At 47.9% G+C, this 27,744-nt stretch overlaps 1 protein-coding gene across 3 annotated transcripts in view; it reads right to left on the reverse strand.

The window, feature by feature from the left end:
* Nucleotides 1-423: 423 nt before the first annotated feature.
* The window catches only part of CCDC12 (coiled-coil domain containing 12), a 76,560-nt gene continuing 49,239 nt past the window's right edge, over nucleotides 424-27,744 (reverse strand). Inside the window, exons 3-8 of one of the 3 annotated variants that reach the window (XM_077808480.1) lie at nucleotides 13,052-13,131; nucleotides 6,354-6,415; nucleotides 6,196-6,230; nucleotides 4,599-4,675; nucleotides 2,846-2,929; nucleotides 424-2,139 (exon numbers count right to left, since the gene is read on the reverse strand). In XM_077808480.1, coding sequence (XP_077664606.1) covers nucleotides 2,850-2,929; nucleotides 4,599-4,675; nucleotides 6,196-6,230; nucleotides 6,354-6,415; nucleotides 13,052-13,131 — 334 coding nt within the window. In that variant the 3' untranslated portion in view covers nucleotides 424-2,139; nucleotides 2,846-2,849. Of the gene's footprint in view, nucleotides 2,930-4,598; nucleotides 4,676-6,195; nucleotides 6,231-6,353; nucleotides 6,416-13,051; nucleotides 13,132-27,744 lie in introns of all 3 variants that reach the window. The other 2 variants (XM_077808479.1, XM_077808478.1) reach the window with 2 other exon arrangements.

Here is a 27,744-nt window from a genome sequence, read left to right on the forward strand (position 1 = left end):
CTTTAACATGCCACTCCCTGCTCCCTCCGCTGCGCCCCGCTCACGGCTGGCTGTCCCTGGTTAGTGAAGATCCAGAGTTCAGAGGTACGTTCACATGGGTCCACCCACCACACCCGGGGGGGTGGGGGGGGAGGACGGCAAAGAACAATGCCTCCACGGCTGCTGTCATTGGTCTATCTGCCGCTGTCGCTGCTTGCCACTCGCTCCCACTGCCGTGTTTGGAGGTCCCCCGGCCCAGCTCTGAATGATTTCACTGGGTAGTGTGGGACTGTTGTCCCCAGCCCCTGGGCCTGGTCCTCTGTGATTTCAGCTCTAGGAATTGCTGAACAAAAGCCACGACTCTCAGTGGACCACTGGCAGCTCCGCCCCTCCTCCACCAGGCCCTGCCCCCGCTCTTCCTCTTCCCCCAAGGCACCCCCTGCTTCGTCTCTTCCACCCCTCCGAGGACCCACTCCCCACTCACTCCTTTCTACCACGTCGCTCATCCTTAAGACAGGTAAAAAGTGATAAGGCCATGGTGCCCTGCCACCAGATAAAAACACCTGTTCCCACCCCCTCTTATTTCCAGTGGGATTTGGTAATCCTACCCCCTGTTTAGCAAGGGCAGCCCAGTTGAGGGTGGCTCCCTGTGACATTCCCCAGGGTACAATCTGGAGAGCTGTGTTCCCTCAGTTTTCCAAGCAGGGGTGTCTTACACTGCTTTGCTGTGAGAGCAACCCCTCCTCCCCGCTGCATGTCAGCGCCGAGGCACGTCCATAGGACAGCCCGGAAAAAACGTGAATCCCTGTGGCCTGTTCTGCTCCTGAATTGTGGACAGAAGACTGATCTAGAGATGTTTAACCCAACACCTTTTCCCAGCTTTCAACAAGCTAACTAGCAGTATGTACCTGCTAGCTGGGACATTTATTTGTATCCTGTGTAAACTCTGCTCGAAAGATCCCTGTCAAATTCTTACACATCAGATGTTGCATCTCAGGAACTCCAAAGCTTTTAAATGTATATAGGCTGTCCAGCATATCCCATGGTGACGTCACAGCATCTGGTCTGTTCTCTTGTGGCTGTATAGTCTGATCAGTGAATAGATCAGGTCATGAACTGATGTCACATAGGAAAGTGCAGGCTCCCACTGAGGAGTTGGCATGATCCTTGGCCCTTTTTTCCACCTGTTTTTCACATCCGTCTGCCTCAAAGTGTTTACAACCTTCATCACTAGCTGCTCTCTACGACAGGTCTATCCTTTACAATGTCTTCAGAGTGATTTGCATTTATACCACACAAAGTGAGCTTTTAAATAAATCCCACACTTATGGGAATGCTGCTACCACAACAGTGATTCAATCAGAAGTTGGCTAGCCTGGTCCAGATCCCAGGGCAAACGGGACCCCGCTCTCACAAAGGGGACCTAGGAACGCACCCTGATGCTCTCCGTGAAGTTAGGGCCACTGAAAAGGATTCATTATTCAAAAAGAGCCAAAGGCCCAAGCTCCTGCAGAGCTGTGAATATCGACACAGGTTTTAGAAAGTCATAGTAATAATCTGACACTGAATGGGGCGTGTTCACGGCTGCGGCTCCTCACCTGTGCGCTCCTGAGCTGATGCTGCCCGGGCACCACTTCCTCCCCCACAAAGCAGATGCAGCCGGCCCACAGACTAAACCCAATGTGAAATTAACTACCTCTGCAGCACATGCTCTCGTGCCCTCCCCGCTGAATTGATGCGCCCAGCGCAGGAACGGGACATTTTGCACCGTTGCCGGATCATTTTATTATAAAAAAATATTTTTTTTTTATGTGGCAGCCCAGTTTTATCCGTAACAAAGCCCACCGATACGGCACATGCTCCACAACCTCCTGGGGGTGTGGGTGTGGGTGTGTGTGTGGGTGTGTGTGTAAAAAGCAAAAGGGAACAATATGAATCGTACATGAATCTCTTCTAGACTGCAGGCAAGGCCGCTTTTAGTGACCACGCAGAAAGCTTTCCAGCTGCAAGGCCATTTCGGGATTCTTTTGTACAGTCATTGGTCTTTTCTTGCCCTCAGCAAAGTCTCCCCTGCAAGGAGAGGCTTCATCCCTCATCCGTTTAAGTGACGACAGCTCACCAGCCCCTCTTGTATATTACACAGTTATGCCATGTGCTCAGCTGTACTGCAGGAGAGATAACAGAGGTCAGCAAAGGAATTGGCTCTATATGCATGCATGCGTGCACACACACAGCACAGAAACACAGTGTCTGCACTGGCCAAAGAAAGCGTTCGCACTTCTCTAGCACACTGCTCTTAAACACGGCTTGGGCTAGAAAGACGCTCCACTATTCCCTGACCAGTGTAGGTAGGGGCCACAATTCTCACGTGAAGTTCCCAGGGATGATCGCTAAGCACAGGGCTTTGTGGTGTCCCGCATGCCACTCATGAGCCATTTGCTCCTTTAATCTGATCCAATGCTTTATCCGAGAACTTTTCCTTCATCAAAAGTCCAGAAAAGCTCCATTGGACACCCTCCCCCCTGCAATCCCAAACCACATACTGCAACGATCACCCCCTGGGAAGCTGAGCCAGAGAGCCAGGCACGCTCGCCGGGGGATGAGAATGCAGCGTGCAACATGCACGTTGCATGGAGCATTCCCGTGTGAAATGCTCACACACAGCAAGCCACATGCTTGTGGGTCTAGACAGGACTGCAGGGCTCCCCATACCTGCCCCTTTAGGAGCTGTGGCTAAAGCATTCAAGTCTCAGAGAGACACTACCCTCTACCCAAGTCCAAGGGAGTTAAGGATTCTGTTAGCAAGAGTGACAAGACCAATCTGACAAGTCCCAATGCGTCTGTGCTCTGAGACAGCTAACCAGACCTCCTTAATCAGAATCACTTCCTTCCTGCTTTGCTGATCCAACAGCTGATGCCAGTTCTTCCTCTTGGCCTCTCAATCGCTCTCCTGTGCGGGCAACAGAAAAGCCAGTCAGCAATCATTGTGTAACCGGAGTTTAGAACGGCACGTTAAGGGGGTGATCTGAACTGTGCTACCCAAACTTCCAGGATGTCCACCAACCTTGCCAGCAAGTCTCCCTGCTCCATTGACTCTGAATTGGCTCAGGTCCCAGTTATTTCTGGAGTGGATGTGGGTGTCACCCAACTGGCTGGGCGAATCTGGATTCTACTGTACAACCTGTACCACTGTAGCCTCGGGGCACATCCCATAGACATGTCTATCTGCCCACGGTGGGCAGCCGTATTACCCCTCCCCGAATCAGCCACCCGCCCATCAGGGAAGCAATCAAGGGGAACTAACAATGGTTTAGACATATCCGGTGAGGGCTTGGCTGGAAACATGGTCTGAGGACCAACACAATCCGGCTGGCTGACTACCAGAGGAAGGCAGCATTAATCTTCACTCCAGAGACCACCTCAATGCCTCTAGAGAGGGGGCACCTGGGGGGCTCATTCCTGACACTATTCCACAGCCTTTCGTTTTAAAAAGTTCTGCCGAGCTCCACTGAGCTTGCACTGGAGATCGTTCTCAGCCATGAAGATTCAGAGCAGAACTGGAAATAAAGTTACAGCATCGGTGCTAAGCGTTGTCCAGAGAGCTCCAGCTCTCTACAAGTCCAACATGTTTAAAACACTCTCTCTGTTCATTTCCACTCGTGTTGTAAAGTCCTTTCTGTTGCTTTCTAGACTGAGTGAGAAACTGGCTGTGACCCTACGCACCTCTCTGTTCACACGCTACACACAACTGTAATACTCTTTATACAAAACACACCTTGTGCAGAATGATTTGAAAACTAATAAGTCACTGATCATTACTAGGCTTGTGTAGTGTGTAAAGAGTTCTGAGTACATGCTGGAATTATGACTAAAGTGTGTTTAAACCAGGCATGTCCCGGGGATTTGGTAAACTGGTCTGTCCTAAAGAAAGGAATGGGCGTTTACCTCAATTGACATATAAGCAGTAAATGGGGCCATCAAACTAAGAAGGGGAGGAGATCACAGGAAAGAGAACACTTTGCATTTTAGCAAACACCTGGGAGGGAAGAAAGAGCAGGGAACTTCCTTCTCCACCAGACTCAATGTTGCCTTCCTCACAGCTTGAAGGAACCGTACTTTGAGGGTAACCTTCAGAAGAATCCATTTCAAAGGTTCACTGGACTATAAAAGAAAGGGGCAGAAAACCCATATTCTCTCTCTCACCTAAAATGAGAGAGGAACCAGCCCTTTGGGTTCTGGAGGAGATCCAGGCAGGGAGCAAAAGCAGCACTTCGGGGCACTCAGGGTTGTAATACAAGCGGTGACCCAACCTCCCACTGGTCTGAATTGCACCCTGAAGTGTGTCACGGACCATCAACAATATTTACTGCCTGAAAATGAGGCCACGATTTTCAAAGATAAATACGGAGGCACCTAAGTAAATAGTCTGCTTCTCAAAGGGCTGAGCTCCCCCGGAGATCCTTCTGAGCTCAGAAGCAACTGCTGGGAGCACTTATACAGATGCATACAGATCAATTAAAGAGCCTAATTTTTGTCTCCTGCCTTTGAAAAATCTTGGCCCCAGTCCTTCCAAGTCTATAACCATTTCCACGTTAGTTCAACAGCAGCAGTGCACTTACTTATCAATTCAGCAATTGCCCTTTGCGTTCTCTTCTCCAGTTTTTCCAGTTTCTTGGCTACGTCTCGCTTTAAATCCCTGGGGGAGAGGATTGTAATTTAGCAAAAAAGCCCAACACACAAGCACACCCAGACACAAAGCTAGCCCACCAGCTAGCCCAGCAGAAGGGATCCATGAGTCTATTCAGAGCCAGTCTGGGGTCTCAAATGAACAGCCATAAACACCGCATCTGCAGTGTAAGCTCCTTGGGGCAGAGACTGTGTCTTACAGAGCAAGCTGCCAGCATTTTAATCATCATCAGAGCCAATGCAAGAGCCATGCAGACCAGTCGGATGGAATACCCCTGCCACTGGTGGTCCCTAAATACCACCACCAGAGCAGGGGAGCAGCGGCATTTCCTTAAAACAGGAATTATATGGAAAGGGTAAGAAAAGTGCCAGCTTCATGGGGGCGCGGGGGAGTTTCACCTCACTGGGGGAAGAAGGGGAATGAAGAAATCTTTGGCCTCTGCCCCTCCCCACAGGGCAATTCTTGCCCTTCCTAAGTGTGAGAAGAGAAGCACCATCTACAAGACCGAGGATTCCATGAGATTCCTGGTGGCCACAAGTGTCTCTGAATTGCTGACACTTCGCAAGACCCACAACTCACATTAGTCCCTCCTCAACGCCCGTGCCCAGCGATCCATGTGGCACAACAATAGTCAAACTCAAAGAGAAGCCAACTCACCAGCTGAGCCCAAAACACCAACACTCAACCAGTGAGGACCCCTTGGGGAGAAACGGTCTAACGCACCCACTGCTGAGCGGCCACACAGGCCACCTCCATCTATCGGGCTTCAGAACAGGAGGATGTGAAAATCCAGCTGAGGAGAACATTGGGCCAGGCCCTTCTGTGCCCCTCACTTCCATCAGAAACCTGTCCCACACTCTTTGAACACAGATGCTCTTGGCTTCGGAGGGCCCTGTCAGTAACATATTCCTTAGCTTGTTATCCTGCACATGCTGCTCCAGCTGTGTGCGTGAAGCCTGGTGCCCGTCCACGTGCTGAAATCAGGGTGCTGTCATGCTGTGGGACCATCGTTCACAGTGTGTTTGTACAGTACCAAGCACACCAGGGCCTTGACCCCAATCGAGCCTCCACATGCAACCGCAGTGCAAAGAATACAAGCTTCACCAGATCCTTTCATCATTAGGCAAATAGAAACAAGACAAATTGTATCCATCCTGGAAACTCCCAGAAGGTGGAGATCAGCACCACTTATCTGTCCCATCTAGCTAATCCCAAAAGCCAGAGCTTGTTCATTCTCTACAGGACATTTACTAGGGTTTTCTGCAGTCTAACTTTTGTGATGTCCAGGGATGGGGATTTTATTTCTCTCCTTAGGAGACTGTTCTACGCTCAGATCTCGCTACTGGGAAGTTTCCCTTGATACTGAACATAAGTTTCCCAATTTTTTGTAATCCCAGGTGGTACAACCTTAACAGGGTTAAAGTTATGGAAATAGCTGGAGAGCGTCCCTGTGACCATGAACACACACGCGGATGTTTAGGACTAAAAGGACTGAATCTAAGCAAGCTGATTCCTAAAATCGCGCTTACCAGTCTGGCTTTCTGGGGGCGAGGTTTGCCAAATCCTAGGGGAAAAGGAACAAAGGAATTCTGATTAAGATCAGCCAAACTCATGTAATGGAAAAGAGTGAGTTTACAAGTGTGCACAATTATATTTCAAAGCAGGTATTGAAGACCAAGACACATACCACTTCTTCAATAATAGGCTCTGGCTTCGCTGCTTCCAGTTGGTCTTTCACCTTATCTTCCACTAGAGGGAACAACAGAACAACAAATGTTAACAAATTTCAGGAGTAGCAGCCGTGTTACTCTGTATCCGCAAAAAGAACAGGAGGACTTGTGGCACCTTAGAGACCAACAAATTTATTTGAGCATAAGCTTTCATTGGCTACAGCCCACTTCATCAGATGCATGCAGTGGAAAATACATTAGGACGATTTTATATACACAGAGAACATGAAACAATGGGTGTTACCATACACACTGTAACGAGAGTTATCCGTTAAGGTGAGCTATTACCAGGAAGAGAGAAAAGAAACCTTTTGTAATGATAATCAAGATGGGCCATTTCCAGCAGTTGACAAGAACGTGTGAGGAACGGGGGGGGGGGGGGTGATGTATGGACTAAACATGGGGAAATAGTTTTACTTTGTGTAATGACACATCCACTCCCAGTCTTTTTCAAGCCTAATTTAATAGTGTCCAGTTTGCAAATTAATTCCAATTCAGCAGTCTCTCATTGGAGTCTGTTTTAGAAGTTTTTTTGTTGAAGAATTGCGACTTTTAGATCTCTAATCTAGTGACCTGAGAGATTGAAGTGTTCTTCGACAGGTTTTTGAATGTTATAATTCTTGACGTCTGATTTGTGTCCATTTACTCTTTTACATAGAGACTGTCCAGTTTGGCCAATGTACATGGCAGAGGGGCATTGCTGGCACATGATGGCATATATCACATTGGTAGATGTGCAGGTGAACGAGCCTCTGATAGCATGGCTGATGTGATGTTAACAAAGTGACTTATAAGAAAGTCAGCATGAAGACGATGCTTCACTTTGGTATTTAAGAAGCTTTTACAAAACCTAACCCCAACAGGCATGCTGCTCTACAAAAACATTCCCCTGCAACTTTTGCAACCCAAACACTGCACTCCAGAAGCAAAACAGACCATAAACCACGTGAAACTGATGTCCATCGTCCGAACCGAGAGAAATGCAAGAAGTGAACAGCAGCAGTCCTGAAGTCAATTATATTAAAACCCGGTTTGAGTCCAACCTCTGCTGCTGTAACATTGGAAAGGAAATGGATTTGCTTATAACATATGACTTGAGTTGACTATGTCAATTTAAAGCAAGCAGGGATGCACAGGACAGAGCCTTCCTGCAGGAGTAGCATTTTCTAGAGCCGTCCCTCTCAACAGGGACCAGCTTGCTGCCTTCCTAGACAGCGGTAGGGGGATCTCAGGGCCTGGCACCAGTCCACTGGTCGCTGAGAAACACTGTCTTAGTGGAAGGACAGAGCCCCACAATCTGAAGCATTGAAAAGATGATTGGCAAACTTTATTCCCAGCTATTACTGTATTTAGAGTAATCATGGGAGACTTCCCACTCCACAGCTCTGTGGCAAGTTACTTTTAAACTCCTTATCGTAATTCTTTACATTATCTATCCCAGAACTCAGACTTACACGCAGCATATGATACCTCCTTCCCTCCTGTGATGGGCACATCCACCACTGAGAATGAAACACCCCGACCGGGAGAACTCTGAACTCAGAGAAGTACCCAAACTAGATTAAAATCCCTGCTTCAAAACTAATGTAAAGCCTCAAGTGGAACAAGAGACAGGGAGAAACCAACGGCAGAATTCCATCTTTCCTTCTGCTCAGACATTGCAAGAGGGAGAGGCCCGGACACTCCGAGCACAGCAATATTTACTGGTGGCCATGACTCTGCACTTGCGAGTGCTATTTCTATCCCATGCCCCCTCCCCCGGGTGTTAGAAATGCAGACTGCAGATGCCCATTGAGGAGTGCGAAACTCTAGCCTGTTGGTTTAATTTGTGCCTGTTTTGTGCTTCCATGGATGCTCCTGGCCAGAGAGGAAACGGCTTTGAATGATGGAAACAAAAACACAGAAACACGGAAAAGATGAAGTAGGATTAGTGAAGGGGGCTGTCACAGAGCAGAACCTGCTCTACTCCCTTGGCAAACTCAGGCTAGGACTATATAATATGGTTAGATACCGACTCTGCTTAGAGCGTGGCTCAGTTCAGGCGACAGGAAGGAGCTCTCTCTATACCAGTGGTTCTCAACCTGTGGCTCGCGGGCTCCTAGCAGCCCACTACAGCTGCAGCCCATGTGACATCGTCAGGGCCATACAGGAAGTATATATAGTGTGTGGATGCGGCCCACATAACACAGAGAGCTGCACATGCAGCCCACAATAGTAAATAGGTCGAGAATCACTGCTCCATACTGTAAGATCAGGCTGTGACATGGGAGGACTTGCAGTAGAGAGGTCCTCTCCATTTTGTTACCTGACCTCTATGTCAAACTAATTTACTTATGTGGTTTTAAATGAATACACCCTGTTTTGATACACATCAGGATTCCTGACTTATCTCTGCCCCTCCCCTCCCCCCCCCCCGCAATCAAATCAATGATTTTAAACAAGCCTAAACCCCAAATTTCCATGCTTTAGCTACAGAGCAACTCCTCTCCCAAGACATACAGCACCACACGCTTTCAGAGGCAAGGCTCCTGAAGGCAGCGTTGGTCTATTACAAGCCGCTGGTGTTCTCTTTAAAGGAGGTCATAGCTCTGTCGAGGGGCTGGTAAAGACGACCGGTTCTCAGACATCCCTGGAAACAATCGAGGCAGCTATGCCCCCTTCCCACTCTGATGACTGTGGGAAAATGCCGTTATTGTTTCCCAGGAGGGCAAACTATGAGATTCTGCCCATAGCTGAGATCCACAGAGGCCCCAGTATTTCTAATTATAGCCACCACTCCCGCACTCAGCACTCTGGAAAGGATGAAGAGGAATACCCCGAACTCATTCCTGCCACTCCCATTGTTTGGCACATATTTTAAAGAGCTCTCTTCTGTGAGGGTTTACCACCACCATGCTGGCAGCAAGACAAATCGGGATTTTTGTTTTACATTAATTAAGGGTACATGGATTTTCAAGCTGGAGAACGGTGCCAGATTGAAAGCCCTGAAGTTATGGCTTATAGTTTCAAACATAGTTGTTTAAAAAGTTAGGTACCTGAATAGAAGTGGCCTGATTCTTGGAGGGTGCTGGGCACTCACAGCTCTCACTGACTTCCAGGAGAGCCCTGCTCCTCTGAAAATCAAATGACTACTTTACAGGCCTGAATTTGGCTTTCCATAGCTAATTTTAGGCACCCACGTTGGGAACCTTTGGCCCAATGCTGTGGGCCCACAGAAAAGCTTCGGCAAGGGCAGTCACAATATAATCTCCTCCACACTGTCACACTGATGTGCCTCAACCCCGACCTCAAGGGAACCACCACTGGAGGGCAGTCTCCATGCTCCTTCGATCCTTGGTACATCTGCTGAGCCGCTCAACGGAGCCTGTTAGTGAGAGACAGACTCCGGTGTAACAGAATTGGTTCTGAACCTCACAGACTCATTTCACACTGCCGATAAGCAGGAAAGCCCTTTCCATCACTTCTAACCCAAGCTGGAGTCAAACCCATGAGCCAGAGAAGAAAGGATTGATTGCCCTGTTGAGAAGCCTCTGGCCCATTCTTTGGAAACATAAGCATAAATGACGTGGTAGTTACATCTGCTGGGAGGTGAAGCCACGCTGTTGTTCCTGCCTATGCCATCCCAACTCCTGCTCATTTCCCGCTAGTAATCGCCACAGTCTGTGGGAGAGGTTTATATGAAGTATAAAAACCCAGACATGGGCACTGAACCACTCTAGTCTGGTCTCTGTAGGGCCAATTCACTGTCACACTCAGATGGTATCTAGGATGCAGGGACTATTTGCTCAATTCTCAGATACTGCTGGGAACGATGATCTCATTCACTCTCCGAGCCATTCGAGATTCCCCAACCGGGCACTGGGTACCACACAGCTGAGTTGGACCAAGTTTGACATTAAGACTGACCGACCGTGGGAGGAGCAATAACAGTGTAAATACTGGAGAGAGACTTGGTTAGACTAATCTCTTCAGAGCGGGGAGTGCAGCTGGTACTAAATTCCCAGAGTGGTAGGCACGTGCCCAGCGCCACCTGGTTTATCATAATAAATCGGACTAAAAAAAAAAAAGTTAGGCAGGTTTCCAACACTTGGTTTGAATTAAAAAAGAAAGTACTGGTGATATGGAACCTTTCCCCTCAAGGTCACAGGGCCAAAGGTAGCGAAGGTCAGTGGCTTAACGGATGGACAGCTGCTTGGCAGCCAGCACCAAATGAGTATGGTGGATCTCCTCCCAGTGACGAGTGGAAAGGATCTAGATGAAAACTGTAACGGGGCCCTTGTTGGCAGCTAGAGCAGAGGCCAAGGATTGAAGCGTTCCTGCTACAGCACTAGCAGAGGTGGTCTCTCCAGATAGGGCAAGGTGCAGGAAACTGGGCCTGCTGCTGACCCTGTCCTATAGGCAGAGGACTTCACTCTCCAGGGTGATCAATCCAGTATCTTTCACATCTTCTACGTTTTGTTTTTTAAATCATAGAATCATAGAATATCAGGGTTGGAAGGGACCTCAGGAGGTCATCTAGTCCAACCCCCTGCCCAAAGCAGGACCAACACCAACTAAATCATCCTAGCCAGGACTTTGTCAAGCCTGACCTTAAAAACTTCTAAGGAAGGAGATTCCACCACCTCCCTAGGTAACGCATTCCAGTGTTTCACCACCCTCCTGGTGAAAAAGGTTTTCCTAATATCCAACCTAAACCTCCCCCACTGCAACTTGAGACTATTACTCCTTATTCTGACATCTGCTACTACGGAGAACAGTCTAGATCCATCCTCTTTGGAACCCCCTTTCAGGTAGTTGAAAACAGCTATCAAATCCCCCCTCATTCTTCTCTCCCGCAGACTAAACAATCCCAGTTCCCTCAGCCTCTCCTCATAAGTCATGTGTTCCAGTCCCCTAATCATTTCTGTTGCCCTCCGCTGGACGCTTTCCAATTTTTCCACATCCTTCTTGTAGTGTGGGGTCCAAAACTGGACACAGTACTCCAGATGAGGCCTCACCAATGTCGAATAGAGGGGAACAATCAAATCCCTCGATCTGCTGGCAATGCCCCTACTTATACACCCCCAAATGCCATTGGCCTTCTTGGCAACAAGGGCACATTGTTGACTCATATCCAGCTTCTTGTCCACTGTAACTCCTAGGTCCTATTCTGCAGAACTGCTGCCGAGCCATTCGGTCCCTAGTCTGTAGCGGTGCATGGGATTCTTCCGTCCTAAGTGCAGGACTCTGCACTTGTCCTTGTTGAACCTCATCAGATTTCTTTTGGCCCAATCCTCCAATTTGTCTAAGTCCCTCTGTATCCTATCCCTACCCTCCAGCATATCTACCTTTCCTCCCAGTTTAGTGTCATCGGCAAACTTGCTGAGGGTGCAATCCACACCATCCTCCAGATCATTAATGAAGATATTGAACAAAACCAGCTCCAGGACCGACCCTTGGGGCACTCTGCTTGATACACGTGGCCAACTAGACATGGAGCCATTGATCACTACCCATTGAACCGGATGATCTAGCCAGCTTTCTATCCCCCTTATAGTCCATTCATCCAGCTCATACTTCTTTAACTTGCTGGCAAGAATACTGTGGGAGACCGTGTCAAAAGCTTTGCTAAAGTCAAGGAACAACACGTCCACTGCTTTCCCCTCATCCACAGAGCCAGTTATCTCGTCATAGAAGGCAATTAGATTAGTCAGGCATGACTTGCCCTTGGTGAATCCATGCTGACTGTTCCTGATCACTTTCCTCTCCTCTAAGTGCTTCAGAATTGATTCCTTGAGGACCTGCTCCATGATTTTTCCAGGGACTGAGGTGAAGCTGACTGGCCTGTAGTTCCCAGGATCCTCCTCCTTTCCTTTTTTAAAAGATGGGCACGACATTAGCCTTTTTCCAGTCTTCTGGGACCTCCCCTAATCACCATGAGTTTTCAAAGATAATGGCCAATGGCTCTGCAATCACAGCTGCCAACTCCTTTAGCACTCTCGGATGCAGCACATCCAGCCCCATGAACTTGTGCTCGTCCAGCTTTTCTAAATAGTCCCGAACCACTTCTTTCTCCACAAAGGGCTGGTCACCTCGCTCCCCATGCTGTGCTGCCCAGTGCAGTAGTCTGGGAGCTGACCTTGTTCGTGAAGACAGAGGCAAAAAAAGCATTGAGTACATTAGCTTTTTCCACATCCTCTGTCACTAGGTTGTCTCCCTCATTCAGTAAGGGGCCCACACTTTCCTTGAATTTCTTCTTGTTGCTAACATACCTGAAGAAACCCTTCTTGTTACTCTTAACATCTCTTGCTAGCTGCAACTCCAAATGTGATTTGACCTTCCTGATTTCACTCCTGCATGCCTGAGCAATATTTTTTACATTCCTCCCTGCTCATTTGTCCAATCTTCCACTTCTTGTAAGCTTCTTTTTTGTGTTTAAGGTCAGCAAGGATTTCACTGTTAAGCCAAGCTGGTCGCCTGTCATATTTACTATTCTTTCTACACATTGGGATGGTTTGTCCCTGTAACCTCAATAAGGATTCTTTAAAATACAGCCAGCTCTCCTGGACTCCTTTCCCCCTCACGTTATTCTCCCAGGGGATCCTGCCTGGGAGAATGGGGGAAGGCATCGTTACGACCTTCCCAAGCTCTCAAAAACTCCCTCTCCAGCACCTACCTGAGGCTGGCTTGGCCTGAGGCACCTTCCTTTTCTTGAGATCTTCATCCTCAGGAACGTAATTTCGCAGCTTGAGCTCCCTAGAAAGGAAGGGGAGAAAGCAGGAGAAGCATCAACACATGCACATCCCCCTCACCAGGCTGCCACCATCTTAACTGACATGCATAAGAACAGAAATGCAGAAGCCAAAGTTCTCACTTTCTCTAATCATAGAATATTAGAGTTGGAAGAGACCTCAGAAGGTCATCTAGTCCAACCCCTGCTCAAAGCAGGGCCAACACCAACTAAATCATCCCAGCCAGGACTTTGTCAAGCCAGACCTTAAAAACCTCTAAGGATGGAGATTCCACCACCTCCCTAGGTAACCCATTCCAGTGCTTCATCACCCTCCTAGTGAAATATTGTTTCCTAATATCCAACCTAGACTGCCCCCACTGCAACTTGAGACCATTGCTTCTTGTTCCGTCATCTGCCACCATTGAGGACAGCCTAGCTCCATCCCTATAATCAATAAATGAGAAGAGAGACTTTGAACTAGATGGACACAATTAAGGCTGGTTGCCCCTTGAAGAGAGGCAAATTCGACAGACCAGCCACCTACTCAAGCATTTTCTCTGTGGCAAACAGTGCATCTATAGGGAAGTCCTGGCTGTGGAGGGGTCCATATTTCACTGCTTCGATACACATGGCATTACACTGAAACAAGCGGGTTTGATTCTCCCAGCAGGAAAGCCACAATGGGGTCCATTCACCTGTGGCATAATGCCATTGCTGACGTGACTGAAGCCAACAGAGCCACAGCACTGGTATCAGGTCAAGGTGCAAGAAAATAATGGCATATTTCAAGGTAAGAGATCATTTAAAGGTTAATTGGAATTGAACAGCCCTTGTTTGCCTCACATCCAGAGTGTTTAAACCCAGCTATTTATGGAAGGTGAGCGCAAAGCAACATGCAAAGAGAACGCAATGTGGATTTCTGTGCAGAGTTCTTCCACTCGGGCTGCGTGGGCAGGCAGAGGGAAACTATGCTCAGCATCGAGATGTGTGTTTGTTAACCCTTCCAATTCTTTCCAGGCCCAGATGTGAAGAGTTCCAGAGATGCTGCCGAACCGCTCTCCTATTGGGTCCATTTTTTGGTCCTTTTCATAATCTTTTTCCGGTTTAAGTCTATTTTTTTAGGTGTTTCAATGCTAATGGAGGTCCTGACCCTGCACATATGTAACTTTATTCATGTGTGTAACCTCATTACTTCAGTGGGATTACTTGTACATCATCTCGCACAGTAGGGGTCCCTGGTGCCACAGTCAGACAAATAATAATAATAAGCAAGCATCTGCACATGCTTTTGCAAGATCAGGGCCTTGGAAGGCAAGATCTCAGAGTAGGGACCATGTCTCATGTGCTTGTGAACAATGCTAAGCAACAGCTGGTGCTATAGAATAGTATTTTAGCCCATAAGGCAAATTAAGAAGATTAAAACAATCCAACACTTTAGATTGGTTTATCTGTTCAAGATGCTCTAAAGCTTTCGATTGGTTTAAATTGTTAATGCATCTTTAAGGCCCTCAGTTTAAACTGCAAAATGCATTAAAAATTGTGGGGGAGGGGAGATGGACAAGAGGCTTAGAGAAAAAGCCAAGGGGTGGGAGCCAATCACACTGTTCTAAAAACCATTTCTTAAATGATGCACTGGAGAGTAATTCATACCTAGAAATTCATACCTACCCTGCGATACCTAAGGGGCTGCAGGCTCTTCTATTTGTAATGAACCTTGAAATTAACTCACTTTTTGGTTAGGCACTTGCATCAGTCAGAACGGCCCTGGAAGAGCATTTGACTGCTGCTGGGCAGCTTATTGGATGACAACACTTTTTCATCTAGATCCTGCGTAAGTACTGAATTTTTTTTTCCCTTTAAAAAAAAAAAAAATCAGTGATGGAGCAATTTGGGATTTTTCAACTTTTAATGGCCAGCTTTAACACAGAGGCCATTTCCCACTGGATGCTAGGGCCTCTGTCTTTAAAGGCAAGTTATATGTGAGGTATGCCATTGTCAAGGTTTCTTCCCCACTCTGAACTCTAGGGTACAGATGTGGGGACCTGCATGAAAACCTCTTAAGCTTATTTTTACCATCTTAGGTTAAAACTTCCCCAAGGTACAAACTATTTTACCTTTTGCCCTTGGACTTTCGCTGCCACCACCAAACATCTAACCAGTATATTACTAGGAAAGAGTCCGTTTGGAAATGTCTTTCCCCCCAAAATCCTTCCAAACGTTACACCCCCTTTCCTGGGAAAGGTTTGATAAAAATCCTCACCAATTTGCATAGGTGACCACAGACCCAAACCCTTGGATCTTCAGAAAAATGAAAAAGCATTCAGTTTCTTAAAAGAAGAATTTTAATAGAAGAAAAAGAATCACCTCTGTAAAATCAGGATGGTAAACTCCTTACAGGGTAATTAGATTCAAAACATAGAGAATCCCTCTAGACAAAATCTTAAATTACAAAAAGACACGAAAACAGGAATATCCATTCCATTCAGCACAGCTTATTTTCTCAGCCGTTTAAAGGAATCAGAATCTAACGCATATCTAGCTAGATTACTTACTAAGTTCTAAGACTCCATTCCTGTTCTGTCCCCAGCCAAAGCATCACACAGACAGAGAGAGAGGGGCTTTGTTTCTCCCTCCCCCCAGCTTTTGAAAGTATCTTGTCTCCTCATTGGTCATTTTGGTCAGGTGCCAGTGAGGTTATCCTAGCTTCTTAACCCTTTGCAGGTGAAAAGGTTTTTCCTCTGGCCAGGAGGGATTTTAAAGGTGTTTACCCTTCCCTTTATATTTATGACAGCCACCATTGCCAGTTTTAATCTGAAATCATTCTGGTCACACAAAAAGGGGCAGCGTTTCACTTGCTACTGTATGAATTCCTCCACCCAGCCAGCGGGCAACAGTGTTGGTCTGCCAGTTCTGATACTGGGAACCAATTTCCCGTGTTTTAAGTAGAACCAAAACAGATCCCACTAAATCAGCTGCACTGCACAGAGAAAGAGAAAGGGAGAGAATCTACCCCCTTCCCCCACAGCGACAGGAAAGACAGTCCAGAGTTTTGGGTGCTAGCCTGGGACCTAGGCGACCTAGGTTAAATTCCCACCTCTGCCACAGACTGCGTGTGCCACTTGATCTTTCCATGCCTCAGTTCCCCAACTGTATGGAGATCACAGGACTTGCAAGGGGATTGGGGAGATAAATGAAAGTTTGCAGTGCCCAGATACTACGAGGAGGGGGCCACAGAAATATCTAAAATAAGCAGGAGAGGGAACCAAGCCCCAGAGCGATTCAGTGACTTAGCCAAGACGTTTGTGACCGAGCCTGGAACTGAGCCCAGATCTCAAGTTCCCCCCGCCCCCAACATAACACCAAGAACCAGACCGACTTTCCCACCGTTGGGCAGACGCTGGTAGAACAAGGATGATGAAAAGAAACAGATTCCAACAGAGATTGGCATGGGCCTGAAATACAAAGGGAAGCCAAACATTTCTCCCTTTGTGTCAAATGCAGGTCAGAGTTTATGGGATTCACCTTTAGACGTGTCTGGATGCGGTTGGCGCTGGGAGAGCTGCTGGGGAGAAACTGTTCGCTAAGCTGGTTTTATGAAGGAAAGACTTTACTGAGGGGGGGATGGGAAGCGACTGATTAACCTTACGGGGCCAGGTGTGTTATGATGACAAGAACTACTCCCCCGGGCAGCATCTTGGGGACTCCCAAGGCCACAGTCCCAGGGCCTGGAGTGATTAGTGAGTTTACCGAGATTTCTAAGGTTAAAATGAAGGCAGCACTGGCTGATTGCTCTGGTCCAGGAGGGTCAGGATACTTAATACTTAATGAAGTCAGCAGGAGTGGCCAGGTACCCCACGCCCCACAAGAACCAGCCCTTTGTGCTGCAGAGTAGCAATCACTAACAGCAGTGGCTATAACAGCAGTTATCATGGTTGACTGATCACCTCCCAGAGGGCTTTCCAATCTTTAATTCCCCCTCCCCGCCCCCCAGGCCAGGGGAATTTTAGCCCCATTACAATACACTGCTATTTATCCAAATAGCACGGGCAAGATGGATTCCATTTGGATAATGGAGAAAGCAGCCCTTCATCCCAGTCCTCTCCCTCAGTCAGAAACAGCTGGACAGGGTACAGACTTAGCTGTTGTCATTATGCATGTACAGTAACCGCACGGCAGCAGACTCCCCGGCACCCAGGCTCCTGCGGCTGCTTGGCTCGGGGCACGCATGCCCCAGCATTGGCTCCTTCGGGCCGCCCAAGGAGCAGCACAGAGGCTGCGTCGAAGAGGGAGCTGAGCACCTCGGTTCTGCATAAGCTAGGGCGAGAGCTACAACGCTGACCAGGTGAAGAGCAACTCCGTGGCGAAGGGGTGGGGAGGAGGGCAGAGAGCAATGAGTGGGGATGTGCATGCATAGGTGGCAGCAGGGTTCATGCTAGCAGCTGGGCAGGGGCTTTCACTAGGGGTTTGCACGCCAGCAGCTGGGCAGGGGCTTTCACTAGGGGTTTGCATGCCAGCAGCTGGGCAGGGTAGCACATGGACAGTTGTTTTTTGGGGGAGGGGGGTGCAGACAAGGAACAGATTCAGATAACACAGAAGTTCAGATAATCGGGTTTCAGATAAACAGGAGTATATCGTGTATAGGTGGGGAAAACCGAAACAGAGAGGTGAAATGTATTACCCAAGGTCACAAGGGTGGTGTCAGACATCGGAATAGGGATCGAGAGCACCTAGCTTCCCATCTTATTCTCAGCCCACTGAACCCCATCTCTCTCCATTGCAATGTATCTTTTTGTGCCTGCGTGGAAAGAGGAATTTAATCAATAGAGGTTAATTTACTATCATCGAGTCCTACCAGGAGAGCCAATTCCTTTCAGCAACTGCTAGTTGGCATGCTCCTTTCATTCCTTCTGGTCCCAAATGATTGATCAATTTTTTTTTTAGAACAAGGCCGCAGTGCTCTTCACACAAACATCTCAGGTTTATTTATGTTTTTATTAAGTCCCCTCTAAGCAGAATTTTGTTGCCAGCCTGGAGAAAACATCAGTAACTAATTCATCCAGAAGGTAACTGGATGTCAGGCAGTGCTGTTAGACACTTGGCCGGGAGGCCGGATCTAGTACGCTGAAGGGGTTTCTCTCACTAACCCAGTAGAGTCAGACTCTACAGAATGGAAGCATTCATTTAAAAGTTTTTAGTCACTTTAGTTCATGTCAGGAAGGTTTTCCTGTTAACTGAGTGTAAGCCACTGCAGACTTACGGAGTTCAGCCACTCCAAAACAGTATCTCAGAGCAAACAAGTCAATAGGGTGGTACCATTAAGCCTAACTGTGACACTGGCAAGCCAGATTTCCAAATAACCATATAGAATTTTGTGCCTGGTTGCGTATGCAGATGCCACAGCCGGGTGATCAGACTGGGAAACTGCTTGGACAAGTGGCCAAACAAAAGGCAGAAAACAGCAGCGGTCCTAAAAGCACTCAACATAGTATTTGCCCCCTGCGCTTCACTTCCTAAGGCCCCCATTCTGCAAGCTTCTCTAGGCAAGAGAAGGTCAGCCCACGCAAAGCAACTTGCAGAAGCTACATGAAGGCCACGTTCTATGATCCTTGTGCAAACCACCTATTCGCTGCTAGATTTTGAGAGGCCTCTGTGACCCTAATTTTGTAGGCCCCACCTCCCACTTAAAAGTGTTAAAACCCTCATTTGGCCCTCTCCAATGGAGGAGTTTGAGACCCTGAAGTAAGAGGGGGGATCTTGGAGAAAAACAGACCTCTCCCAACTGTGTCCAGGAGAACTTCAGCCTGGCTTCTGGCTGCCCCATGCCTTGTGAACACAGAGTGAAGACCACAGTGATCAGCCTGTAGTGTTTTACTGCTGGTGAAGTTTACACAAACCATTTCTATTAATGCCAATATCAACCCAGGGCCGCAGGGTTGTGTGTTAAGTGAACTGATCTGCAGACAAGGCAGAGCCAACTGGGCTCCTGGCAAGTAGCCCCTGCAGCCCTCAGTGTTGCAAGGCTTTGGCAGCCTTAAACCCACTCTCCATCTGGGGATACGCAGCACATGGACCAGGTAGGGAGGAGGCTCTAGCATAGTAAAGATAATAAGGTTTAAATCCGATTCCCCAACAGGCAGGAACGCAGTTTAGTAATAAAACAGCTTTTTGCCCATTGTCGCTAAGCTGGATTCAAATCCCATGTCAGACTGCAAACAAAAACACGGGGGTTTTATCACTGTCAGCCTCCGATGGAGATTTATCCATGAGACAAAAAAGCAAGTGCAGAATTTGTTTGGTGCTGCTCAGGACTGAGATAGCAACAACGCCGTGGGCCAGGACTGAGGTGCACCAGCAGAGAGAGCCACGTAAGGGGCCTGGGATAAGGGCAGCAATGATGCTGCAGGTGCAGAAAACTATTCAGTGCCTAAATGTACTACACCCAATTCCAGCCATGGCTTTAAGTTCCTCACTAAATTCACTCACAACTGTTTGAAACAAACAAAAAAGGATCCCTTTAATTGTTCAATGTAAGACAATGCCACGCACCTGCCTCCTGTAATTATCAGTGCCCACTGTTCCTGGCAGCTGCCTCCCAGAAGTGCTCATGGATTATGGACTTAATCCCCAAGGCTCCAGCGCTCATCAGGAAGAGACAGAGCTGGTTTATGTTAGTCTTTCCCACTCTCTGACTTCTTGCCCACCCTCACCTCGTGGCTCCTTGTTGATGATCTGTAATGTTTTACGGCAAAAAGGTAGCATGATGCCAAATCAAACCTAGGTTTCAGAGTAGCAGCCGTGTTAGTCTGTATCCACAAAAAGAACAGGAGTACTTGTGGCACCTTAGAGACCAACACATTTATTTGAGCATAAACTTTCGTGGGCTAAAACCCACTTCATCGGAGCATCCCACAAAAGCTTATGCTCAAATAAATGTGTTAGTCTCTAAGGTGCCACAAATCAAACCTAGTAATTTATTGTAGGAAATTAATAGACTAGGAGAGGCGGGATTTAATGGGCTACCTTGAAAAGCAAAGGCTTACAGAGGCTGGAGAGAGCAAAGTCAAGGTAACTGATTTCTCTAGCACTCTTTCATCCCCAAAAACAGATCACAAAGCACTTCACAGACTACGAGTTTGATTCAAATCTGGCTGAAGTCAACAGAAAGACGCCCACTGACGTCAGTGGGATTTGGATCACGCCCTATATTTAGGAGGCACTCCAATGAACTGCAGCCTCTTCTGGGGTAAAAGGCAACACCGGTTTAAGAGCACCCAGCAATGCTACATGGCCATTTAGATGCTAGAAAAAAGTTATCATTCATTCTGCCAGTTACTAAAAAAAGAAAACCCTGTTAATGCAATGTTAAGGCTGCAGTGTTAAGGAATCAAAGTCAGACAATAAGGATGTTTAGACTGAATGAATCTCCTTATCTTTACCCCTTCCCCCATAGGCCCATGCACTGGGATACATTTAATAAATGGGATCACGTATTTCTCAGATACAACATTAGACACCTTAGCACCAGAGTGGAGGCGTATCAGCAGGACTGGCCCAGGGCCTCCATCACTCACACCAAACAAGGTGCAGCTGGGTAAGGCAAGCGCTTACTGAATTTACGGCACGACTGTCACCTAGGGTCTAATGGAATCCACAGTGAAGATTGTCCTTTTAACTACATCTCTCGGTGTTTTTAATATTTTACCATTTTTTGTACAAATGGTTTTGTAGTTCAACAGAAATACAGCATTATCCGGAGAACACAGCTTCTTACCTCACGACTTCATAAACCCCACATTTGGGAATGCACAGGGGAGCTACGACGACTGCATGCGCAACTGCAGTAATTGAGCATCCAAATGACCAGCACAGTAATTAATGGGGCAATAGCACATGGCATGGTATTTCTGAAAGCACAGGTCTAGATCACTTGGTTACAGGCAACAAATATGCCCATTACATTTATCTGCACTACAGAGCAGAGTCATGGAACCGCAGTTAAGCCTCAGACCAACTTTCCACTACAAGTCCCTACATCTAGCACTGGTTCTACTGGCACCTCCACTGGGGAAGAATTTCCTTAGGGGGTCAAAACCTCATTTTGAGGCATCAATCGAGCATCACCCACGTGTGATGCAGCTGGTACTTGGAACTGATGCACGGTAAAAACGCAGTTGGCATTTGCAACCAATACAGAGTTTGAAGAGTAATTCCTATAAGATGTGAAGAACTAGCTTGATGCAAACAGAGGATACTTACAAAGTGCTTTCTCCAGTTTGTTTGCTTTTCACTCTAACGACGTTGAGTGTTGCGTGCAGGGAACATTGCTTCCCAATTAATAAATGGGCTTTCAAAGTCTTCTGGTGATGCTTTTGCATGCCATCTCCTCATGCCTGTCTGAAGCGTGCTGTAATTTGCCAGGAAATCTTCTGAGAGCAACTTCCTCAGATGCAGAGCCCATCACATGCTCCAGCTGCTATCACAAAGCAGCCACTTGAACTCTCATTAACTAGAATGCTTCAAAATGCAATACATTCGCATCTTGGTGAGGACAAGGTTAGTAGCGAGGAACAACTGTCTAGAACACTCAAGCGCATTCTTTTAGGGGAAGAGTAATTGTTGTTAGCATTTTGAAAGGCAGGATGGGCAGAAGGCGCTGAAGTACTTTTTACAGGAGGGAAGACAAGGGGAAGCTTGCAGTAGGAGGTAGCAGTTATTTCGACCTTCTAAATATTGCAAGGGCGCTGCTCCTGCGTAGTTTAGAAGCCATCCCCCACTGGCTCGTCTTCCTGCCAACCACCCATCTTCCTCCAATTCTGAAAGCTCACAAAACTTTAGACATTTCTAGATTCTTTCCACACACTCACTCCCTCAAGTCTTACTGCTCTAGGTGCCAGCTAAAGACTACAAACAAGACGGTGCATCGGCTGCCCCAAGCCACAGCCAAAGCTCAATGGTTCATAATGCTCAAGATGCCAGCTGTCTCCTATTTTGAAGCACAAGTGCCATGTTAGTGGCTTTCTGTTCTTGGGAAACAGTTGCTATGTTTAAGGAAGTCCTGCATGTCCTCCTAAGTATCTCAGCTGTTTCAGGTCATTTCCGTCAGAAGCCTCAGAGAAGTACCATCTGGTTTTGATTATTCACCGCACTTTAACTTCCCAAGCTGCTCGGTAGCTTCATTTTTATAGTCTTCAATTTCTGTTATAGCCACTCCAATTTGCTTTAAAAAAAGTGCCCTTGAAATGGAAACTCCTCATTGTCCTCTAAACAGAGACTGATATAAAAGAATACTCCTCTGGTATTTCAACAATCACTTATCTCTGGCTGGTCTAGGCCAGTAGCTCTCAACCAGGGGTCCAGGCCTCAAGCAGGTTTCAAGGGGGGCTCCAAGCAGGGCCAGCATTAGACTCGCTGGGGCCCAGGGCAGAAAGCCGAAGCCCCATCGCATGGGGCTGAAGCCCAGGTCCCTGAGCCTGAGCAATGTAGCTTCGTGGGCACCCCTGGGGCATGGGGCCCCAGGCCATTGCCCTGCTTGCTACCCCCTAACGCCAGCCCTGGCTTTTATATGCAGAAAGCCAGCTACTGTGGCACAGGTGGGCCATGAAGTTTCTATAGCATGTTGGCGGGGGGTGCGTGTCTCAGAAAGCAAAAGGTTGAGAACCCCTGGTCTAGGTAGCCCACAGTCACACACACAGACTCTCTGCTTCAACACGTAAAGAAATTATGGAAGTTGCCTTGATCTCTTTACCTGGTTCTCCTGGAGTCTCTTTAAACCCCACTTTTTTTTTTTTTTTTTACTCTTCCGATTTGAACCTTTACAGGCACAGTTGTTTAATACGTCAAAGGCATTTGGACAAAGATTTCTGTATTTCTGAAAGAAGAATTTGTAACCTTACAGTCTTGAACTTTTCTGCTTTTGTCTATTTCTACAGACAGTTTCAACACTAACCTGCTGTGTGATCTTGGGCAAGTCAATTTACCTCTCTGTGGTTCAGCTTACCCATGTATAAAATAGGAATACTATGTTACTATCTCTTGGGGTGCTGTTTGTAGGTCGTAGTATGGAAGGTGCCAAGATTTTCCTCCCTACCTGTTATTGAACTTTCCCATTCAGCCTGATTTTATAACCCATTTCCCACATCGTTTTCAAGATTACACTTTCATATCTACGACCATCTACTTCCTTTGGTCTTTCTGGGTCTAGCAGCCATCCATCCATCCTTGACCCTCATTCTCAGTGGACTGGCTTGGAATGAAGGGTTCTTACATTTTCAAGCTACTCTATTACCTTTTATATTCTCATGCAGGGAATTTGCTGTATTTGCTCTGTTGTTGACATAGCAACCAAGAATTTTTTTCTGAAAGTATATTACACCACCGTTAAAAATAAAATAAAAGATCTCTCCTCTGGCTGAGATCACCTCTTGTCCAATCACAAAGAGAAGACCTATACCACATTACCACCTCCCGGGGCAGGAGGCAGATGCATCTCTAAAGGACCTGCCAACACAGAAGTCCAGAAACTATTGTCTGCTTACAATGGTGCAGTTCTTTCCTGTCATGCCTGGATTCCTTACCCAACGAAGGGCAGAAAAGGAACGAGAAACAAAGAGAGGGAAGAGTAGCTTCCCATCGCCTCCTTCTCGAAGACAATTTAACTTCAGAACCAGTGTGTTGCCATGCATTGCAGGTTGGCTGCTTTCACTAAAATAATTGAGCGTGTTGAAGCACATTCTCTCTTCCCCAAGCTTCTGCCTAGGGCTCCTTTAGGCACCTGTGGAATGTCAAAAAAACAAACACACACATCATTAGCCTGCCAGACCCCAAAACAACACAGGCTAGAGAGGTGTCTAGTTTCTCAAGAGGGACTCCTCAGGACCACGTGAGCAAGGGGGAGATGGCCATTTCTGGCTACTGCTGCTGCACACGGCTGAAGTAGAAGAGCTTCAAGCACATGCAGGTGCCACGTGTCCACCAAGGTGCCACATGATGCCTGGCCAGATTACTGGGCACATTCCAACTGGATACAAATAATCTAACCACCAATTACCAAACAGATTTAGAACTACCCAAAGAATGGCAAAAACTGGAGCCAGCCTGGCAGCTTCATGGCACAACAGAATGAGCTGCCCTGATAGACAAAATCCAAAACCTGACCCTCACTAACGCATGCAATCAGCACTGCATCTAGGGGCCATATTCCCAAGTTATGAATCACATAACTGAAAAGGACCACATATCCTCCATCCCTTACAACAGCTTCGTTGCTTGGTTGTCTCAGACACATGCTACCAACCATTCTGCAGGCATGGAGGGAACCTCTGTGCAAAGAGACTGCTGCCGTGGAACTCGAGTAGCACCCCAGCCGTGACAAGACCGGCAGATCATGAACTGTGCTGCTAGGGAATGCGATAGCCAAGAGTCTGCTGTCAAGAATTTGCAGTGCTGGCCGAGAATGCTTTCACACTAGGGTCTTACAGCTGCATTGTCCCTGCTGATCGCAGCTGTCATGGTGGATGGTGGGGAGAGGGCTCTAAGAAAGACTGCCTTGGCACAGCAAGGACAGGTTTGGAATTGCACAGGGAACTAATACAGTGTGAAGCACCAGCGCAATGTGCAGTCAGCCTCTGTTTAGCAGGTGACCCACTGTGTGTCGGAACAGCTAATACTTCTGTGGGGCCTTAGCCATAAAACCCAGGTAGAGCCTGTTGCAATAATCTCTCCTGGACGGAGGCCTGTACCGCTAGGACTCGGTGCTCAGCTGAGGGAAGGGGGCACATCCGGCTAGCCTCAAAAGTGAAGCAGCACTGCTGGTTACTGCTATTGGGGCATCAAGGAGTAGCACTGAATCCTGTAGGACATGAAGGCCAAACCCCACCTTGACCACCAGGGGATAGGCATCCTCAGAGGGAGGGATCAAAGCTCCTGACAGTTCCTAAAAATGCTTCTCCTCTTTGCCAGCCTCACTTTGGTTTTACCCAGGTTGGGAAGAGTCAGCTGCTTTTTATCCCCCTATCTAGCCACTCAGGCACTGGGACAACTGCGTAAGTGGAATTTAGACTGGAGTCTGTCCTCACTTCCAGGAACGGCAGCAGGTGGGAGCACTGTGGAGGCGGCACATGCTCGGACCCTGGCAACGAAAGGACGACGATGATGTCAAGATATCAGTCAAGGACCCCACACTAGGCCACGTCAGGATGACATTAACAGGCTCAACTCTCACTACCAGGACAACCGGTCACTAACAATGTGTCCACAGGGGTAACAAACACATACCATCATTAAGGGTCAGATGTTACCCCTGCATATAGTAACAGTGGTCTCCCCTGTAGAAAAGTAACTCCAATAGTCAAGAAATAGGTACCACCTTCCAAAGCACAAAGGAACCGTATTTGCATAGAAGTTGTTCCTGGTATTGCCTTGTTGTTCCTCCTTTCCAATCTATTGCTAGGCAGGTTTGCCATCTTATTTTTTGCGTACGGAATCTGAAGACTGGTTGTTTTGACCTGACCCATGACATCCTGCCATAAACCAGGGGAGAGGGCACGTTCACAGCCCTGGCTTCCTGCAACTCCTCCCAGGAAATAATTCTGTGCAAGCAGCACTGTGGGGAGTTGTAATTCTTAAGGATGACTAAGTGCTGAAATGCCAGCAGCGGATTAATTACAGCCTTGTGAAGTTTAATTGCTAGCATGTCTGGTTAAGTCACAGGTCACTCCTTTCACTCTCCTCCCCGCCATGCATTCTTTGACATTCCTGACGAGCCACAAGCCCAGTTTGCAGAACTGCAGTATAATTTCCAAGCTCAGAGCATTTCCTTCATGGGGTGGAGATTTAAATCATCAGTGAATGATAGTTTATGGGAATCTGAGGCATTAGATCAATAGTTGCAAGAACAGCCCCTACCTTACGTAAGTTTGCAAGAACAGCCCCTACCTTCTGCTTTCTCCAAATCACAGAAAGTGATAGATAGGAAGGGCCAAAGTCCCCACCCACACCCATCCTTTGCAATTGCAGGACATTGACCACGTGAGTGACAGCACACAATTGATCCTCACTGTTGTTTCCTGATCAACAGTCTGGAGAAAGTGGGAAATAAAACACACAAGCTCCTTGCCACTATGTTCAAGGTGAATCACCAGAGTCAAGTTTGGTGATTAAAGATGCATGGGAGCAAGAATTGCCATGGGTTTGACACTTTTGTATAGAGGCCTATTCAGCACTCACTTTTGTGGTGGTATCTTGCAGCACAAAAGCTTGAGGAGAGAGGAGAAATAGGTTTCTTAGGTCTTGGCTACACTTGCGAGTTGGCGCGCATTAAATCAGACCCGGGCATCCTAACTCCTGAGGTGTTCACACTGGCAAGGCTTGTAGAGCACCTGGACTCCGGGGCTGGAGCGCCCCTGGCAATCCACCTCCATGAGAAGCGTAGAGCTTGCTGCACCCCAGCTGGAGCGCCGCAGCGCCAGTGTGGACGTCTTGGTCTATTAAAGTGCTCTGATCGGCCTCCAGGACGTGTCTCTCAATGCCTGTTCTAGCCACTCTGGCCATCACTTTGAAGTCTACTGCCCTGCCCTCAGGGGACCAACCGTCAGACCTGCCCTTTAAATTCTCTGGGAATTTTGAAAGTCCCCTTCCTGTTTGCTCAGCCAGGCGTGAAGTGCTCTCAGCGCATCTTTCCATGTGACCATGCCTCCACGCGCCAGGCGATCCCCAGTATGGAGTAATGGCGAGGTGCTAGACCTCATCAGCGCTTGGAGGGAGGAAACTGTCCAATCCCAGCTGCACTCCAGCCCTAGAAATTATGATACCTACGGGCAGATATCAAGGGCCGTGATAGAAAGGGGCCATGACCGAGGTGCAGTGCAGGGTTAAAGTGAAGGAGCTGTAGAACGCGTACCACAAAGTGCGGGAGGCAAACCGCCACTCCGGTGCTGCCCCCACGACCTGCCAGTTCTACAAAGAGCTGGACGAGATACTGGGGGCGACCCCACCTCCATGCCAAAGAGCACCATGGACACTTGAGAGGCTGCGGCAGCCCAGAGTGCAACAAGGCAAGAGGAGGAAAGCAGGAGCAAGGGTGCTGAGGAGGTGGGGGGGGGGGGGGGGCAGAGCCAGACGATGGCCGGGTGCATGCAGCCAGGAGCGGAGGAAGGTAGCCAGTCGCAGCGAACAGTGCTTGGGGAAGAACAAACAGCAGAGGAGCTGCCCAGTAAGCAGCTTTTAATTTTGAGAAGGGAGTTGTTGGGTGCGGGCTGTTGTGGCAAGAAGAGTTGCAGAAAGAAGGAAGGGTTAGGGCTGCGTGCATGCCTAGATGCGGAATAGGCCATTGACATGCTCTCTCACATGGCAGTAATCGGCCTCAGTGATCTCATCGAAGGTGTCATGCAGAAGCTGGGTAATCCGCTTGCTGCACACAGGCAAGCCGCATAAGGGCCAGGGCAGAAGCCGCATTGTTGCAGAAGACCCTCCCTTGCTTCCCAGGTCACCCTCAGCAGCCAGATATCTTCCAGGACGAACTCAGCCTGTGGAAAACGTGGGGACAGTGAGTATAGGGGCCCCCTGCAGCTGTTGGCTCTCCCTAAGGCACAGAACCCCAGAGGACAATATGGCCCTGGAACAATCAGTCCCCCCTGCCC

This window comes from Eretmochelys imbricata, chromosome 2 (assembly GCF_965152235.1).
Source record: "Eretmochelys imbricata isolate rEreImb1 chromosome 2, rEreImb1.hap1, whole genome shotgun sequence".
In the NCBI taxonomy this organism is placed as follows: Eukaryota; Metazoa; Chordata; order Testudines; family Cheloniidae; genus Eretmochelys; species Eretmochelys imbricata.